The 19,476-nt window shown below is 41.9% G+C and overlaps 3 protein-coding genes across 3 annotated transcripts; all 3 read right to left on the bottom strand.

The window, feature by feature from the left end:
• Positions 1-9,783: 9,783 nt before the first annotated feature.
• Positions 9,784-12,073, bottom strand: LOC128764106 (lysophosphatidic acid receptor 6-like). Its single transcript, XM_053873560.1, has 5 exons — positions 12,035-12,073; positions 11,687-11,814; positions 11,361-11,532; positions 11,146-11,166; positions 9,784-10,860 (listed from the first exon to the last, which is right to left on the bottom strand). Exons 1-5 carry the CDS (start codon positions 12,071-12,073, stop codon positions 9,949-9,951), a joined length of 1,272 nt encoding a protein of 423 aa, XP_053729535.1. The 3' UTR covers positions 9,784-9,948.
• A 319-nt stretch (positions 12,074-12,392) lies between these two features.
• On the bottom strand, positions 12,393-17,024 carry LOC128764105 (proteinase-activated receptor 3-like). Its single transcript, XM_053873559.1, has 7 exons — positions 16,969-17,024; positions 16,697-16,896; positions 15,886-15,965; positions 15,607-15,809; positions 15,461-15,562; positions 13,728-13,782; positions 12,393-13,317 (listed from the first exon to the last, which is right to left on the bottom strand). Exons 1-7 carry the CDS (start codon positions 17,022-17,024, stop codon positions 12,421-12,423), a joined length of 1,593 nt encoding a protein of 530 aa, XP_053729534.1. The 3' UTR covers positions 12,393-12,420.
• Positions 17,025-18,266: 1,242 nt separating this feature from the next.
• Positions 18,267-19,265, bottom strand: LOC128764272 (lysophosphatidic acid receptor 4-like). Its single transcript, XM_053873902.1, has one exon. The coding sequence runs from the start codon at positions 19,221-19,223 to the stop codon at positions 18,396-18,398; it is 828 nt and encodes a 275-aa protein (XP_053729877.1). The 5' UTR covers positions 19,224-19,265; the 3' UTR covers positions 18,267-18,395.
• Between the last annotated feature and the right edge of the window lie 211 nt (positions 19,266-19,476).

Here is a 19,476-nt window from a genome sequence, read left to right as displayed (position 1 = left end):
CTGACGACCTGTCCAGGGTGTATTCCTGCCTCTTACCCAATGACTGGTGGAAAAGGCTGCAGGCTTCCCGCAACCCTGAACCCCCTGAGGTTAACTGACCATGCCTGCATTTGTATTATTATTATTTTTTTTTTAATTATTATTTTATATGCCACCCTCCCCCTCCTATGTATGGTATATTGTCAAGTGAAATTGAATTAGATTAGTATTATTTGTAACTCAAAATGAATAAATAAAAGATGTTGGGGGAAAAAAATATTACCATAAGGTGATTATTTATATGCTTACCAATAGTTCTGTTACCATTATATACATGCTTAAAGACACTCACTATTCATGATCCAAATTGAGAAAATATAATCTAATAATAATAATAATAAAATATAATAAAATATTCTATAATGTTATAATATATCATTAATAAATATCATGAATAATATTTATTCCTATGTTGTCCTTGTTTAATAGTAACTAAATTTAAAGTTAAATCAGCTCACCAACAGTCACAGTATGTAGTGTGGCCCCTGAGGAAATTTGATTGTCCACCCCTGCTCTTGTGTTTATCAAGGTGTTCCTCAAAAAAAATTAAAAAAAAAAAAAAAAAAAAGTGCTAACTAAATAGGCACAAATTAAAAATATATATAACTGCAATATTAATAACGACATTATTATTATTATTGTTAATTATATATATATATATATATATATATATATATATTTTTTTTTTTTAACAGGGCCCTCTGCTGGCATGTGTGGAAATATCAGTCATAACCCCTTCAGCACATTTAAAGTGTGGGGAGTGACAAAATATTGAAACAGGCTTAAAAGTTTTCAGAAGATGAAGGGATCTTCGTTTCCATCTGATGCCCCTAGAACTTGTTTGATACTACACCAATGAGCGATGACATCTGGCTCCACAGCTGGCGTGTGTTAAAATGGAGCTGAGAACAGAAGAAGCTGCACTGAGCCGAGCGAGTGTTGAGGGTTGAAACTCTCATTTCCTCTCCTCCCCTCTTCTGCTGTGATGTGATAAAGAGAATGCTTACTTAGCATGTAGAACTTTTGAAGGGATGGTAACTCAAGCACTTACAGAAACTAAGGGACTGACAGGCTCCGGATAAAGGACCGTGTAATGGCACAGGTTAGTTCATGTGTTTGAAGCTAACCACAAAGGAGGCACATGCTATGCTGTATTACGCCTTCAAAAAATGAGAGACATGAATGCCATTTATATCCACTGATCAATACATATCACTATCACTCAATGCAAAAGTGTAATACATATGTACAAGGCTATAATGGCAGAAAACAATCTGCAAATATGTAATCCGTTTGTGACTCAGTTTTCATGTGTATTTTATAAGTTATGTGTATAAAAATAATAAAAAAGGCAATGATTAAGGATAAATCCCCCAAAACAATCACAAAATAAAAATAAACAAACACAAAAAGGGCAAAAAAAACAGATGTTTTAACATAGAATTTCTGAAACAGTCCAGCAGCAGCAGCAGATCTGTGAATGTGTTGAAGCATGTGTGTGCATCTATGTGGTTTGTGTTTCTGCTAATAAGTCGATAACAGCAGGAAGTGGAGGAGTCGCTGCAGCTTCCCTGCAACAGCTCACATGGGTTTGAACTAAAGTATTCTGTGTATTTAGGAGCTCAGCATTAGCCTGAAAGTAATGCAGTTATTTGTGAAGAAAAACATGTTTAATTACTGCAAAGGCAGAAGTCTTGACTTCTGTCCTGGTTTGGAAATGTTCCATCCACGATTGGCGTTTGATGAACTTTGATTTTAAGCACAAAACTAAATGTTTTCAGTCTTCTGTCCTCCAGTCATCTGTGCTAGCCACTAGTGGCATTTCCTAGAGTAGAAATTGTTCAGAGACAGTGCAATCCAACCAAACACTGAGCTTCAGTGGGTGGATCTGAGGCAAAAGTCAAGTGGCTTCTCTTTGGATATAAACTGTATTTCTTTTTTGTTTTGTTTTTTTCAATTAAATTTAACTTTTTTTAATCCATTTTATGAATTTTTGTTTGTGTTTAAGGTATTTCCTTTAGATTTTTTTTTTTGCATGTTTGAATTCTTTGAACCAGACATGCTCATCCACCATCCTTCCTCATCTTCCTGGATCTGTGCATCTACATTGGTGACCCTAGCGTTTGGGAAAGAAAACAAACTGCTGGTGAAATAAAGTGGAATCACATTGAAAAGAATGACACGCAGAAGTGATCGCCTGATGAGGTTCCGTGAAACGTTGGCCTCATTTTCAGTGACCAGCTGATAGCACTCTATGCCTTATAATCTTTGACTTTGAGCTACTAGTTTGGTGACATTTTACAACCAAGGGCGCCAAGCCTGAGCTCCAAAATTGAGGTCAGTCTTTCAAGAAACCTCATCAGTAGTGACACAGTGTTCTCATTTTCAAATCCCACTAGATGGCAGTCTTTGCTCTAAAATCTTTGAATTTGAATAACAATTTCACACCTGCATTTGTCTCTGAAACTGTGTATCTCATAAAACCTCATATCTTCCCTTTCATTGCACAGTTCCATCACTACGCTCTTTTGTGACTCAGTCTCTGTATGTGAGAAGCAGTAATGTTTCTCCTCCGGTCGGATCATCATGAAATATGCTCATGTGACTCCACTTGGTCGTAGTCTGTGGGGGGAACACATTTCAAACACGTGTATCTACAATCTTCCAGTCATCGCTCAGAGCTGATGCTCATGCTTGAGAGTTGGAATGTAGATGCACTGGTGATTTGAAAGCTTCTCTTTATTGCTTGGCTTCCCCTCAACACCAGTTCAGCTGTGAATTATTACCCAGGCTGCACCAATCCACCTGTCAGCACAACACACTTGAAAACCCTCACTCGGGGGGCAATAACTCACACTCCACCTGGAGTGCAGAGAGCGCCGACTTTCAGGCGAGCTCTGACTTTGTGCTGTTCGATGTTGCAAACAATAGCGTGACCTTGGCAACATGAGCTGAATGGCAAAAAAAGGGGTTCAGATATACTTTCTCCCAAACAAAATTCAGTTATTTATTTACTACAGAGCCCTAGTTTTCCACACTCAATAGATGGTGCTATCCACTGTTGAATGTTGTGAAGTTGTTTTGTCAAGGATTCAATACCAGCTTATCTTGACTTATCTTAATGCAACATTATCAGGAGGAAGTTTGAAATATAGCCAATACAGAGTACCAGAATTGTAACTGTAGTGTTGGAACATATAAGTATAATGCAAAATCAAAACAGTCTAGAAAGGTAATGCCTCCTGGTCGATCTGGGAAATCCATATGCAGTACTCCTCCAGAAGAGCTGCAGGAGGCAGCCATACCCAGCTGCAGCATCACACCGCCACCACATTTCCAGTGCCTCACTGACACAGCCAAAAGTCAGCAGGCACTTTGGATTGAAGATATGGCATCTTTGTCACTACATACAGCCGAAGAATTGGGGATTTTGATTGCTTTATTTACTGCTTCGTTGTTTTATGTGCAACACCAGAATAATAATCGGCGGGTGCAGAATAAGCTCGACATCATGCTGAGCTCCAAAGACATAAGAAAGAAAGTTACAGCGATCTGTCAGTCTGGAAAAGCTTGCTTTAGCTTTGGGGCTGCAGCGAACCAGTTTGAGAGCCCCTAACCACAAATGGTGAAAACATTTGTGAACCTTCCCAGGAGTGGACAGCCCAGCAAATTCACCCCAGGCACACAGCAACGTCTCAGTCACTAAAGACCCACGACTACATCCAAAGTACAGCACGCCTCACATGCCTCGGTTAAGTTCAGTGTTCCAAGATGAAAACTGCAGTTGAGCAAAGAGAGGCTTTTCTCATTTTCGCCCAAACTTATTTTGATCTTCTCTAAGATGTTTTTTTTTAAATACTCAGTGGTCCGATGAGACTGAGTTTTTGGAAGGTGTGTTTCCACTTGCGTCTGGGGGAAAAGAACAACAAGGCCACAGTAAAGGTGGTGGTGAGAGTGTGATGGCGTGGGGCTACTCGGAACCATGAATTCTGAAGGAGGCTCTCCATCCATCTGTTCCTAACCTCAAACCTGAAGTGAACAGCAGCATGACACGGCTCCAAAACACATCAATAAGTCCACCACCGAATGGCTGAAGAAAAAGATGACCTTGACAAACTCCTGACCTGACCTAATAAGATGCTGAGGCGAGAAGCTAAAAAGACTGTTATTGCACATGTTTGATTGCAGTTGCTGCTGCTGAGGGTGGCCTCACCAGCCACAGGGTCTTGACAGGGTGTTGACCTTGTTAACTGAAGCTTCAACCACCACATCTCCACCATGACTAAGCAACAATGAAGTGTTTTCTAGGAACGGTTTTCAGTCCACATGCTGCTCAGGATGGGCTGGGGTCGCCTGCACCTGCTGCAAACGTTGCTGAGGTTATTTGCTGCGCGGATGTTTACTGAAAACTAGGACACTGTGGTGACCTCCGTGTTCTTCTGCACCATGTGGCTTGTTGACAGGAACAGGAGAAGATTTAACTAGGTTACAAAGAGATGGTGTGTCCTCTGAACTCCATCAAGGGGGTGACTGACAGTAGGATGCTGGCCATGCTGTCATCCATTGAGGCTCAGAACAGTCTGCTCCAGACTTCCTTCTGCACCCTCTGTAAAGGAAGAAGAGGTGCTGCAGGTCAAGCCTGCTCCATGGCTGCACTCTCTAACAACCTCAGGGACCACACTTGCATACAGTACCATGTCCAATCTATATATGCATGCAGAGTGTACACCAGTAACAGATCTTGTTATCCACTCTCACCTCTGGTTTGTTCCTCATGCACTTCACCCTGCTCTATTCTTGCTCTTCATTGTAGGACCTATAAAATCTGTTAGTTTTATTGCCATAAAATGCTGCAGCAAAAAACCCAAGATGGATAAAATAAGATGGAAAATTTAAATTTGTTCTTATTCCATATGTTTTCTGTCATGTGTGGTAACAATCAAATGACCGGAATGAGCATTCACGTTGCTGCCTGTGCCGTCCTTAGCCATCGAGCTCCTTCACTGAGTTTAAACCCGAATTTTCAATGATGTCGACAGAAACAGAGAGTAGCTTACTACATCACATAAGTGAGGCGTTAAGATCGGCCTTTCACTTGTGAGAGACTTCATAAGAGGCAATAATGAGATCTTCTGAGTGTGCTAGCAGTGTAGCAGTATTTATACTTGAGCAGCTTTAAACACATGCTGGTGAATTGATGTTCCCCTGCCCTTTGGTGTACCCTCCACCACTTGTCCACTCAGCAGCAGGCGTTTGTTTCTGTTTGAGCCTCGTATTTTTCTACTGCCTTCGGCAAATCTGGACTCTCCACGGTCACCAGAGCCGCTGCTGACTTTCAGTATAACATTCCGCAGCGGTCTGAAGAACTAATGTCACCTCCCTGCGTTTGCTAGTGAAGCTCTCAAAATCTTCACGCTGCCTTGAAGCACAACTTTCCGTTAGCGTTATAAGTTGTTTACAAAAACACAAAAAGGACTGCTTGACCCGAGCATGGAAAGTCCCTGTTGAGAAATTTCATCAGCATAGTTAATCGTATCTATAATTTATAATCGTGCCTGCTGCCCAAATGCAGAGTCGGTTTATCTCTTGTCACAAACAACTGATAAAAGTGGAGTCCACGCATGTTAGCGTCAAAAGATGGAACAGTGATATTGTTTCCTGTGTGGTCTGGCAATGCAACACTTGGTCTCAAACTACCTGCCCATCGCCGTCATCGATAGTCATTAAAGTTCATCGGAGCAAAAGTAAATGTTTTTTTTTCAGTTCACACAGTTTTCTTGTTTTTTTGGGGAAGTATAGGCATGTATTTATATATGACACCTACCACTACTAATTCATTCAATGCTTTCGTGCACAAATTATAAAAAAAAATTTTTAAAAGTAATAGATTCAATCATTTTAAGTGATTTACCCACCCATCTTTGCTTATCAATGACATTTGTCACGACAAAATGGGTTAAAATGTTGACTCCAGTCATTTGACTTGAATTGCCGACATGTCCCAAAGTGGATTCTGGGATGGCAAACCAGACATTTTCAAACACTGGATCCAAGTCTTTACAGTTGAGCCACACATTTCTGGGAACTATGATGTCACTGCCTTGAGTCCCTCCAGGAAAGGAGTGACTTCACAACAATATCGTGAGGACGACAGAGTAGTGCTCATTCGGACATTTTAAAACAGGCCAGGAAAAAGATTGGACTGGAAAATACTTCAACAAGATCACCGACCATACCTTTAAGCTAAGCTAATGTTAAACACTGTTCTCAGGAAATGGTTGTCCAAGCTGCATTGCAACTTCTCACCATCTTGTTTGGACGTCATATAATTTAACACATGCAGCTTCTCTCCCTCTGAATCATGCCACCTGCACCAAATGTATCAGCACAAAGCAGAGCAGAGGAGGTAAGGCATCAATGATCCACTTAAGGATGACTTTAACAGTTTGCCAAGCGACCACAACACACAATGTGTATTATCACCCAAGAAAAAAACGACAATATCCTTGGTCGCCGTCCATGAAAACAACAGCATGAGCTCAAAATGAGTGCTTGACTTAAATTAGGAAGCATGTTGTACATTTCTAATATTCGTTTGATGGGCAGTGATTTCAATGGTGACTCTCCACAATAAGGCCACAGTGATTCATGCATCTCTCGTAACTAAACTGAGCTGGCTGCTAAAAAACGCCCACCTGGAATGCCACAGATTTGCTTGAAAAATGTAAGCAATGCCAGCCACAAAATTAAACTGCAGTTTCCCTACAGGAAAATTGCCTGTTGAAATATATTGCTCAACTACACCTTAGCGGTTTTGTTTTCAGATGAACGAGCCTGCACAAATAATTATATCATGAATTCACCCCTGCTGCCACTTGCCCTTCGCATGAACGCAATAACAGTTTATTAGACTCTGCGGTAATGCAGTGGGGCCCAAATTGCAGCACGCGTGAGACCTGTAAACCATTTGTACTGACCTTTAATGCCAAACTCAGCAGGTTCACAGCAGGACAGGTGAAACAGCGTGCCGCGCGGCTCAGGCACATAGCTGAGGAACGGTGGTAGATACAGTCAAAGAGGATGAGGAGCAGAGGGGACGTGGCACCTGGCGGGACGGTAAACACGGGACACAAACAATCATCAGCCAGTGTGAAGATAATGTGAGTCATGTGACCGTACAAACCACAGGTGACCACTCTGCTGTGCTGGCATCAACTGGTACTTCCACTCGGCTGGGAAACATATCAAGAGATGGACTGGATCAGTCACGCATGTGTGTGTGTTTAAGCATATCTACCCTGGTGAGGTCCAATTTTGGGGAAAACACCCCCTTGTTGGGTCCTTTTGTCAGACCCCACAAGGTTAAGCCTCAATTTAAGGGCTCCAATACAACAAGATCATTATGACTAGGTTTAAGATTGGTTAAGAATCCTGGTTAAGGTGAGCCATTTGTTTTGGACGGTTAGGTTTTGGGTGAGATCCTGGCAAAAGCTTCATGGCAATGAGAGGATGAACTGAATGAACCTGAGTTAAAGCTTGTTTCAGAGTTCTGGTTAAGTTTAGCCATTTGTTTTGGATGGAACCAAGAGATCCAAATAGCTGTGTGACCTGCCTGTGACACCAGGGGACTGTTGTAGAGCATACTGGAATCTTTATATCTCTTAGTAGTTTGCTATGAAAGATCAATTGCATGTTCTGTATTTTATAGGCCGTCATCACACAGTCTTGACGTGTGCTTAACAAGACAAAATATACCGGTTTTCTGGTGACCAGTCTCAGGAGGATGCTAGGGAGTGGCAATTTTCCCCCTGCCGGTTCTCTCTGCTACAGGACTGGTTCTTTCACTTTTACGTCCATCACACCCGGTGCATGATTTGGTTGCAAAGTGTCTTATTGCAGTGATAGTGACTTACGCTTGGTTGAATTTGTTTGATGCTGCATTTATGCCTCTACTTTCAAAAATATATTTTGGTTTTATTTTAACCGGACTCTTCCTGTCTTCGTTCCTTGAGCTTAATAGGGTAATGCCACACACCTGGAACCACTCCTGGCTTCCTACCTGCTCACACCAGCTGCTGAAAAGCCTGTGGATCGATCGGCTCCCATGCTGGTAACATGGCCTCTCAGTTGTCACCTCTTCATGTTTTCTGGTGCTTGAGCTTTTCGCAGCATTTATGCCGCACACTAGTTCAACTGTCACTTCCCTTTCCCTTTCTTCTGCTCAGCCCTGTGTGAGATGGATCACCACACGCTTCTTTATTATTTATTTTTCATTGTGTGTGTGCTCTGACCTCCACCTTTTCCACAGTTCTGTTTCTATATTACTGATCTGTGTTTGATTGCTTGTCACCATGATGTCCCACTTCAATATTGGGAGGTAAAACAAAATCTGGACCCCAACCTCTAAACATTAATCGCACAAACTTGCACACCATGCCTCATCTGTCCATTTTGTTTTGTTTTGTTTTGTTTTGTTCGGGAGGAGTCAACTAATGGCAAAAACCTTCTTTTCTTTATTGAAAAATAATAAACAAAAATACATTCACCTTCATCCTTATTTGAGGTCATGAGTACAATCCTTGTCAAAGCTTTGAACAAAAAAATTACTCTGTTTTAGGTTTTTCATCCATGCTGCTATTAACTGACCACATTACAAGTGCAAGCATTATTCTGCAACATGTGTACCTTCATGTTGTCCACACCATCACGTGGGTGATGGTGTGACACCCATGTGTCAGGTGGACATACAAACAGATCTCAGATCGGTGCGCCGCCAGTCTGGGTCACCTGGAATGCATCCAGCCACACCTGGAGTCTGTTTGGCGTGGTTTCACTGTTACACTAACTTACAGTGTTAAATTGCAGCAAAAAATGTCAAGCGAAGGTGACACCTGAGTCAGTTATATTTTTTATTGACAGTCAGGTACGGGATTAAATGCTTTGGTGATTGATATTTGTGATCTGTTGAAACTGGAAGTGACTCAAAGATTTGTGACTCACAGTTCATGCCCCATGTTTGTAGTTCTTTGTAGAATAATGGAGCGTCCTGAGCGAGGACACCATTTTTCTCACATCAGCATGTCATATAGAAGTTACTATCATTTAATATTAAAATTTTATTATGTAAGATTTGATGGCTGATGAGGAAAAACAGGACTCCCATTAAACAAGCCAAGCCGCAAATATGAAGCCTGATGTAGTTATGTGCTACACACAACCATGTGGCGAAGACCGACTGCATAACTTCCAAACTTTTTCCCAGTCAAGGAGACAAAAGACGTTTGGTAGTAACAGACCATTCAAAACAGAAAGGATTTGATTGAGTCAGATTCTGGATAAAACGATTCACGCTCAGATGATGATCGTACAGTGAGACAGAAAGCGGCGGTCAGAAAATGCGCTCCTTTGTGGGTAGTGACTGTGAGTCTGTTCAGTCCCCAAGAAGCTCGTACTGGTGCTTTGTTGTGTCGTAGAAGTAATGGAGGCTGAGTGGCAACGTGGACGAAGGTAGCAGAATGATAAAAATAAATAAAATAAATAACCCTGAAATAGTGGCAGAAGCCACTGGAGAAAATATTGTGTCAATAGCAAGAGTGGGGTTCACGGTCCTGCAGTAAGTCCCAGCCATCATCATCACCGTCACCATTGGTTGAATTCACTCGCGTAACAAAAACTCTAGCACATAAATGGTTAAGAATCCTTACGTGTATAAGCTTTATTTGGAAACAGAAATAATGAAGGCAGATTTTATTTGATGAAATGAGGAAGAACAAGTGGACGAGTGACGAAACAATCTCCACTTCCTGTCTTGCAGAGGTGACTCATGTCAATTCTGTTTCTCAAATTCAATTGAACCTTATTTAGGAACATTATGGAACATAAAATATATGTGCCTTTATCATAGCAAGATCATACAGGAAGTGCGTTTGTTGTTGAAATTTCTCTTCCAGGCCGGTCTTTCTTCCAGAACCCGTCAAAAGAAAAGTAGTACAACAGTGGATCCACACAGCAGTTGGCAGACGCAAGACATGTCAAAGGTTTAACCGACCACTCTATTGAACGGTTGTCAGTTAAACTGTGCAACTGTGCAATGGCCAGCGGCAAAAAAAACACAGCGAACATGATGAAGTTCATTAGGAAGAGAATCATTACATTTACTCTGTTCTTGATGATTTTGGAGTTGTCTGACTTGCACAAAGCCTGAATCACCAAAACCGTGGACACAATGTTGACCAACAGCAGAAAAAGGAGAAACACCATGTAACCTGTTTTTTTTCCATGATGATGATTTTCAGACGGGTTCGTCTCATTGGAGCACTTTAGGGGTCCAAAAAGGTCCACACTCTCCGGGATGCACATGCAGATCAGGAGGACCCAGATGAGTGCTGCTGTTTTCCAAGCGTTGGCCACAGTTCTCAGGTGTCGGGTCTTGAGAGGGAAAACCACGGCCAGCAGACGATCCACACTGATGAGGGTGATGAAGATGCAGCTGCAGCGGAGGTTGTAGCGAAAGAGCATTTTGGATGAGGCACAAGCTGCGTTGCCTAGAGGCCAGGTTCCCGTGGCATGGTAGTAGACCCTCAGGGGCAGAGAGACGGTCAGCAGAAGGTCAGAGAGCGCCAGACTGACCATGAAGACGGAACTGGGGGATTTGAGGCTGTGACGGCGACACAGAATCCACAAGGACACAGCATTGAGAGGAAAACCCAGTACCATGATGCATCCATAGAATCCAGCGTACAGCAAATTCTTCTCCTGCATGGTGTCGTTGGACATGTTTCTGTGTGAAATGCAGAAGTGCAACTGCAGTAATGTCAACGACTACACAACCACAGATTCAAAGAGGATGTTCAACAGTTGAAGACGACTGAGGTTTTCACAGAGAGCGTTAAATGGAAAAAAATAAAACCCTCATGTAGGAAGCTGTATGCTTTCGCTGCAGCCGTCTAAACAGTCTGGAGTTTGTCTTGACCTTTTATTTCATTCTCCATTCCCACAAATTCAGACACATTCCTGAAAAAAAAATATAATTGTGCAAATAAATCATTTAAGGAATACAAAGTTAGACTTCTATTCTAATATATAAAACAAGTTTTTGCCTCTGACCTTGTTACTTTGCCTCAAAATCTTGAGTTGAAAGTAGAGAAAACAGTGTAGATGAATTAAGTGGTTAACAGGTTTGCGTTTTAAATATAAATAAATCATAAATGATGTTGGCATTAAATGATAAATATCTTGTTTGGCACATGCTTGCTGATTTAGTGCAGTTTTTGTTTCTACACTGATTCATTCGAGTCCATCTGTTAAATATGTTGTCAAACTGTGTCAAGTGAGTGGTTGAGGACAGTGAAGCAGTGGTGAGGTGTCCTGTAGCAGTGACAGAGGGACTCAGTAAGGATGAGGGGTAAACCATCCTTGGTTGTTATTGTCATGGACAGACCGAGAGATGAGGTTCGAGGGGAGTTTCCACTGACTGTGATGTTTGCTGATCCTCTGAAGTGAGAGTTAAGATGCGTCGGAGGAAAAGCTGAGTGAAGGTGGACATAATACGAGTGTGTAAATGAGCTAGAGGCAGGAGAAGATGCAGAGCAATAATGTCCAGGAGACCAGTTGGAGCATAAGAGCATTGGGCACAGGTTTGACTGACTCTGACTCTAAAGAGGACGATGCATGATGATCGTACAGTGAGGCTGCGCAGAAGAAGCGCTTCTTCAGTGTGTAGTGGTGGTTAGTCTGCTCAATCCACCAGCAGCACTTACTGGCGCTTTGTCCTGTCTGAAATGTGATGGAGGCACAGTGGAAATATTGCAGAAGGTAGCGAAGAGTATACAAAAAAAAATGCTAAAAAAAAATGTAAAAACAGTGGCAGACATGGCAGAAGGCATGAAGAAGAAGAAGAACAATAATGTGCAAATAGCAACGTAGGTTCATGCTCCTGCAGTAAGTGCCCAGCCATCATCATATTCATCATCACTGGTTGAATTTACTCCCGCACCAAGCTCAAGCTCAGTTCTCGTTCACCATATGCTTTCATCTCTAAACATTTTAAAACCACAGCATTTTGAAACAGTGACAATGAATGAATATTTCATTGAAAAAGTGTGAACAGAATATATTTGCTGGAATGAGGAAGAACAAGTGAGTGACAAAACAATCAAACAGGTGTCTCATGTCGATTCCATTTCTCATATTCAATTGAAACCTTTTGTTTAGGAGCCTTTTGGAACATAACATATATTTGCCTTTATCATACAGGAAGTGAGGACTGTGCGTTTGCTCACACATCACTGCAGGATGTGGGACATTTAACTAGGGCAAGAGTTCAGATCATTTTCACATGGCTGTGTCACATTATGGAAAAAAAAAGAAAACATTCAATTTTCATGTTCTTGAAATTTCTCTTCTGGGCTGGTCTTTCTTCCAAAACCCGTCAAAAGAAAAGTAGTACAACAGTGGATCCACACAGCAGTTGGCACTCGCGAGGCATTTTAAAGGTTCAACCAACGTCTCTTCTGGCAATAAATGTGCGATGGCCAGCGGCAAGAAAAACACAGCGAACATGATCATGTTCATCAGGAAGAGAATTATTACATTTACTCTGTTCTTGATGATTTTGGAGTTGTCTGACTTACACAAAGTCCGAGTCACCAAAACCATGGACACAATGCTGACCAACAGCATAGAAAGCAGACACACCACCTCAACAACACACTTGATCAGTGACTTGCTGTCACGCTGATCATGCCGCATGAGACAGGTCGTCTTATTGGGGCGCTTCAAGTCCTCAAAAAGGTCCACACCGTCCGGGACGCACACAATGATCAGGAGGACCCAGATGAGTGCTGCTGTTTTCCAGGCGTTGGGCGCAGTTCTCAGGTGTCGGGTCTTGAGAGGGAAAACCACGGCCAGCAGACGATCCACACTGATGAGGGTGATGAAGATGCAGCTGCAGCGGAGATTGTAGCGAAAGAGCATCCTGGTGGAGACACAAGCTGCGTTGCCTAGAGGCCAGGTTCCCGTGGCATGGTAGTAGACCCTCAGCGGCAGAGAGACGGTCAGCAGAAGGTCGGACAGTGCCAGATTCACCATGAAGACGGAACTGGGGGATTTGAGGCTGTGACGGCGACACAGAATCCACAAGGACACAGCATTGAGAAGAAAACCCAGTACCATGATGCATCCATAGAATCCAGCGTACAGCAAATCCTTCTCCTGCATGGTGTCGTTGGACATGTTTCTGTGTGAAGTGCAGAAGTGCAACTGCAGTAATGTCAACGACTACACAACCACAGATTCGAAAAGGACAGGAACAAAGACAACTGAGGTTTTCACAGAGAGCATTGAATGAAAAAAAAAAAAACACGCCTAGAAAGCTGTACTCACTGCAGCTGTCTACTTATTCTGGGGTTTTTATTGGCCTTTTATTTCATTCCTGAAAAAAACAAAAACAAAATTGTGCTAATAAATCATTTAAGATATACAAAGTTACAGTGTTATCATAATATACAAAATGTATTTTTGGAAACCTCACATTAGCACACTTTAGATCACTGATTCTTGACCATAAGTTCTTAACCATGGGTGGCCCACAAGCGCTTATAGAGGGCTGTTTCTTTGTTTGTTTTTGTTTTACACCTCTGGGCTGTTAGGGCCGTGAGATGCTCAGATTTTAATACATAATGTAATACATTAAAGAAAGTGACGGCGCCCCTAGCGGTAAAAACTGAAAGCACCAGTTTATTTCTGTAAAAGAAAATATTTTATGATAGTTAGACAATTTATCATATTTATTCCTGACGTACAGTTTTTCCAATTTTCTCAACAGTTTGCATCAAGTGCATATTTTTTTCTTCCCTTTTTCTTTAGCAAACATGACATGACTTGCACCTACTTCTGCTGCTGGTTGGACTTTTTTATGACAAATAGCTTGACGTTGCTCACACGGTTTCATGCCATTTCACAAGGTTTTGGTTTGTTTACATGTGAGGTTATTGAACACAAGTGAAATTAGTAATTCTGAAATCACAAATCAGTAATATTCCTTATGTTCCTTGACTCATTTGTTCTGGAAAAGGTGGGCCCCGAGATCAAAAAGGTGAAGAACCCCTGCCTTAGTTTGTTTATACTGAAATTCTTTGGGTGAAATCCAAAACAAAACCAAAAAAAAAAGACCTATATGTGTCAAGTGGTGGTGAACAAGTTTGCTTTTGAATGACAATTCAATATGTTCAGCAAGAATTTTGACATTAAGTTGTGAATATAACTTCAATTCAGTTGAATTCAGTTTTTGTTTCAACATCTTGTTGTTGATTCATTCTCGTCCAATTGTTACATTTTTCATCAAACTTGATCAATGAGTCATTCTCTCCATAAAGTGGATGACATGAGGGAAGCTCTTAAGAGGATGAAGCATGGAAAGACAGTTGGTCCAGACAGCACCCCAGCCAAGGTCCTTGAGGCTGAGAGGATGGCCCGTAGAGGAAGACTCATCTGGAGCCCATTTAATACAACACCAGGGATTCTGAGTACTGTATCAACTATAGAGGGATCGCATTGATGAGAGTAGTTGAGTCCAGGCTTAGCGGAGCAGTCCTTATCAGTCAGCAGCAGCATGGTTTCATGCCAAGAAAGAGCGGCTCAGATCCATCGTTTGCTCTCAGGATGTTGATAGAGAAACACTGAGAAGGTCAGAGACAGTTGCACTGTGTGTTGTGGCTCTAAATAAATCCAAGAAGTCCGGAGCATGAGAGAGGTTTGTGAGGGTTGTGCACGACGTGTATGAGGACAGTGAAACAGTAGTGAGGTGTCCTGCAGGAGTGACAGAGAGACTCAAGGTGCAAGTAGAAGCTCAATCTAGCCTCCATATATCGTGTGATATATATTTCAGGTGCATTAATAAATTGGGGAATTTCCGCAGCAGTGCATCATATTATATATTACTGTATATTGTAATATTTTGGAATACAATAATTTTGTAATTTTGTAATATATTGTATATGCCACAGATTTATATTGCCGAAAATGAAAATACTACAATTATATATATATATATATATATATATATATATATAGATAGATAGATAGATAGATAGATAGATAGATATAGATAGATATAGATAGATATAGATATATGAAATATGAAATATGAAATATGAAATATGAATATATGCTTACTTAAATTACACAATATATTTAATATATAAGACATGATTTACATGTGATATTATATTGAATAAATGCATAGATGCACTACGGCACTTGTATGCCACCACATTCCCGTGAAGAGGACTGAAATGCCATGTTCTGGGTGAAATGTGATGGAATAAACAGAGGACTCAAAACCGGAAAAAATGCTGATGATTGAATTCATGATACATTCTACTACATTTTATTAAATATGAATCTATACACAGCCATATACTCTCCTTCCATAGCCTGAGAGGTCAGTGTAGAGTTTCCTTGGTTACTACGATGTTTCCTGGTGATATGAAGATCTGAAGCGACAGATGAGTTGGAGAAGAAACTGAGAGATGAGTAAGGAAGCTCAGTAGAAGCAAGGTAGGATACATGAGTGTAAAAGAGCTAGTTTTGAATATGGATGAGTTCAAGCATTTGGATTCAGTCGCAGAGGGTAATGGACAGAGATTAAAAGAGGTGAAGGGGAGACTGCATGAAGGGTGGAGACAACTGCCAGGTGTGACCTGTGTGAACACGCTGACTAGCTCCAAATTGCAGTGGGCAACTGGTACCGGACCTAGAACCAGTCTGACCTGGTGTGAAACAGGTCACTACTCTAAGAGAGGGCAATGTTTCATTTCGCTGCAAGGCATTATGGGTTATCTGAACCATCACAGCTGGGGAATATCCTATAGTCGTGATAGTTGCCGTCTGGTCAGTTGCGATGGTGTGGGCCACCCTCACTGAAGCTGATGGGTAAAGAAAGTAGAATATATACTTAGTGATACCACTTCCATTGCAAGCGTGGGTACATGTGGCTCAATTCAGTTGTACTTAATAATGAATATATTTGGATGAAATCCTCATTTTGTGTCCTTTATTTTAAAGACCCAGAAAGAAACCTTTCTTAGTCTCAGAGTTATAGATGTCTGTAAAATATTGTTATAATTATTATTGTTGTTGTTGTGGTTGACAAATCATTTTTCTTGTGGCGCTTACAAACATCTACCTTTCTCAAACATACACCATCCCATAACTCTTTGAGTCAACGGAATAAATAAGGAGATGTACTTCATTTTACATAATTGTTTTTCTATTCCATGCTCTCTAATTTATTTCTCTAAACCATAACTCAAAAGTAAAACATGAAATCAGAGCCATGTGATATGAAGTTTAATAACCAAGTCAATTTGTACTTTGTAGTGAAACCCAAATGATAAATAAATAAATAAAAAACATTTCTCTTTTAAATCACTTGTGTTTTGTTTATGTCTTTCTCAGAGGACACTTTCATTGTTTCTCTGTTTCTAGTTTCTGTTTCGATTGTTTCCCTCGCTCTTTATCTCTCGCCTGTCTCTTTCTTTCCTTGCTGTTCTTTTTATTGAAACATTTATATGTATGATATTGACAACATTCCAATTGGCTTTTCAATTGAGAAAAAAAAATGTGGTAATATATCTAACAACGTTTTGATTTTGACCCCCGTTTTGGACCACCTCCGATCCATGGTGAGCTCCACCCTGGACCCGTTGCAGTTTGCCTACAGGCCCAGTATCAGGGTTGAAGATGCTGTCATCTGTATGCTGCAGCAGGCGCTCACCCATCTGGTGACCGGCCGAAGTTATGAGGGTCATGTTTTTTGACTTCTCCAGTGCCTTCAACACCATCTGGCCAGTGCAGCTGCAAAGGAAGCTGGAGAATGCCAGAGTGGATGGACATCTCGCTGCTTGGACCATCGACTACCTCACTGACCATCCATAGTACGTGCGGCTGCGCAGCTGTGAGTCAGAGGTGGTAGTCTGCAGCATGGGGGCGCCCCAGGGCACCGTCTTCTCACCCTTCCTCTTCACCATCTACACCTCAGACCTCACCTACAACATGGTCAGCTGCCATCTCCAGACGTTCTCTGATGACTCCGCCACCGTGGCCTGTGTGTCTGTCAGTCAGTCATCATAGACTTTGTCGACTGGTGTGAATGCAACCATCTGTGCCGGAACACCAGTAAGAGGAAGGAGATGGTGGTGGACTTCAGAAGCAAAACACTCCCACACATGCTGGTGAACATCCAGGGAGAGGACTTAGTACCTGGGTGTTCACCTCAACAATAAACTGAACTGGTCCCACAACACAAACGCTCTGTAAAAGAAGGGCCAGAGTCTCCTCCTTCATCTGAGGAGACTCAGGTCCTTCAGCATGTGCAGACCTCTGCTCAGGACTTTCTATGACTCTGTGGTAGCCTCAGCGTTCTTCTATTTGTCTGTCTGCTGGGCCCCGGGCAACACAGGGCATGACAGGAAGAGACTTAACATCCTGGTCAGGAGGGCAAGCTGAGGGGGTGAGTGAGAGGATGTAGCCAAGCTCACCTCCATCATGGACAACAGCTCTCACCCACTGCACCAGACCGCTGAGGGGCAGAGCAGCTCCTTCAGTGGACGACGGTGACACCCGCAGTGCAGGAAGGAGCGCTGCCGCAGGTCCTTCATCCCCACTGCCGTCACATTGCACAACTCGACTGTGTAGTTATCTTGTCTTAGTTAGTGATTTAGTCGTCCTGTTTATACTGTACTGTAGGACGCAGTTAATATTTTGTATCCATGTGTGATTGCCTTTGGACATCCTCACCTGAATGAACGAATGATTACTGAATGTGTGAATGTTTATTTCATTGCTCTGATACATTTACTTTTATGATGTCTGCCCCTAATCCCTCTTTACTTGTTTTTTAGCCCAGTGTTTGTGTGAACTTGTGTCTCTCTAGCTTAGCTGTGAATATGTGTGTCTGTTGTGTATTATTGTCTGTTATTAGCAAAGCTGTATGGATGCAGATGCATTTGGATGAAGCAATGATAAAAGAGTAGAAAAAGATCTGAAGAGCTTTTATTTGATAAAATGAGGATTCGCAACATCAGCAAAAATGACAAAACCATCTTGACTGTGCATAAATGTTTCTTATTCAGAAGAAGCATGCAAATGACTAAATACTGAGAAACCTTTTGGAAGGTGATATGGTAAATAGTTAGACAGAACATATTCGACTTCATCATAACAAGATCACACAGGAAGCATTGGCTATGTTTTTCACACATCTTATTATCACGTGTGACATTTCGGTTGAGCAAGATATCACAACTCATTTTCACTTCTTGAAACAATCATTTATGAAGGTTCAATGTAAATGGTCATGAAACCTCTCTTGCAGGCCGGTCTCTCTTCCAGAAGCCATCCAAAGAAAAGTAGTACAACAGTGGATCCACACAGCAGTTGGCACAAGCGAGGCATGCTAAGGGTTTAACCCACAACTTTCCTGGCAATAAATGCGCAATGGCCAGCGGCAAAAAAAACACAGAAAACATGATGATGGTCATCAGGAAAAGAATCATTACATTTACTCTGTTCTTGATGATTTTGGAGTTGTCCAACTTACACAAAGTCTGAGTCACCAAAACCGTGGACACAATGTTGACCAACAGCAAAGAGAGTATAAACACCACTTCAATAATACATTTTGTTGGATTTGGAGCTGCAATTGTAAAACAGGGTGCAACATCGGAGAGCTTTCCGAAAAGTTTCACACTGTCTGGAATGTTCACAATGGTCAAGAGGACCCAGATGAGTGCTGCGGTTTTCCAAGCATTTGACGCAGTTCTCACACGCTGGGACCTGAGAGGGAAAACCACGGCCAACAGACGATCCACACTGATGAGGGTGATGAAGATGAAGCTGCTGCGGAGGTTGTTTTCAAAGAGCATCCTGGTGGCGACACAAGCTACGTTGCCGAAGGGCCAGGTTCCCGTGGCATGGTAGTAGACCCTCAGCGGCAGAGAGACGGTCAGCAGAAGGTCGGACAGCGCCAGGTTGACCATGAAGACGGAACTGGGGGATTTGAGGCTGTGACGGCGACACAGAATCCACAAGGACACAGCATTGAGAGGAAAACCCAGTACCATGATGCATCCATAGAATCCAGCGTACAGCAAATTCTCCTCCTGCATGGTGTTGTTGGACATGTTTCTGTGTGAAATGCAGAAGTGCAACTGCAATGATGTCAACTCCTCGTCCACCACAGTTAAGAAGTCTGTGTTAGAACAGGAAACAAGTGGAAGGTTGAATGACTGGGGAGGGCTTTGATCGAGCGTTAAAAGAAAAAAAAAAGTTTCAGAGGAGAGAGAGGAAGTAGTGCGTCTTCTGTGCCACTGTCTCATTTCTCTGAACAACCTTTCTTTCCATTCAACATTTTCACTACTGAGTTTTCCGACACTT

This window comes from Synchiropus splendidus, chromosome 8 (assembly GCF_027744825.2).
Source record: "Synchiropus splendidus isolate RoL2022-P1 chromosome 8, RoL_Sspl_1.0, whole genome shotgun sequence".
Lineage (NCBI taxonomy): Eukaryota > Metazoa > Chordata > Actinopteri > Syngnathiformes > Callionymidae > Synchiropus > Synchiropus splendidus.
This window is presented reverse-complemented; position numbering and strand designations above follow the sequence as displayed.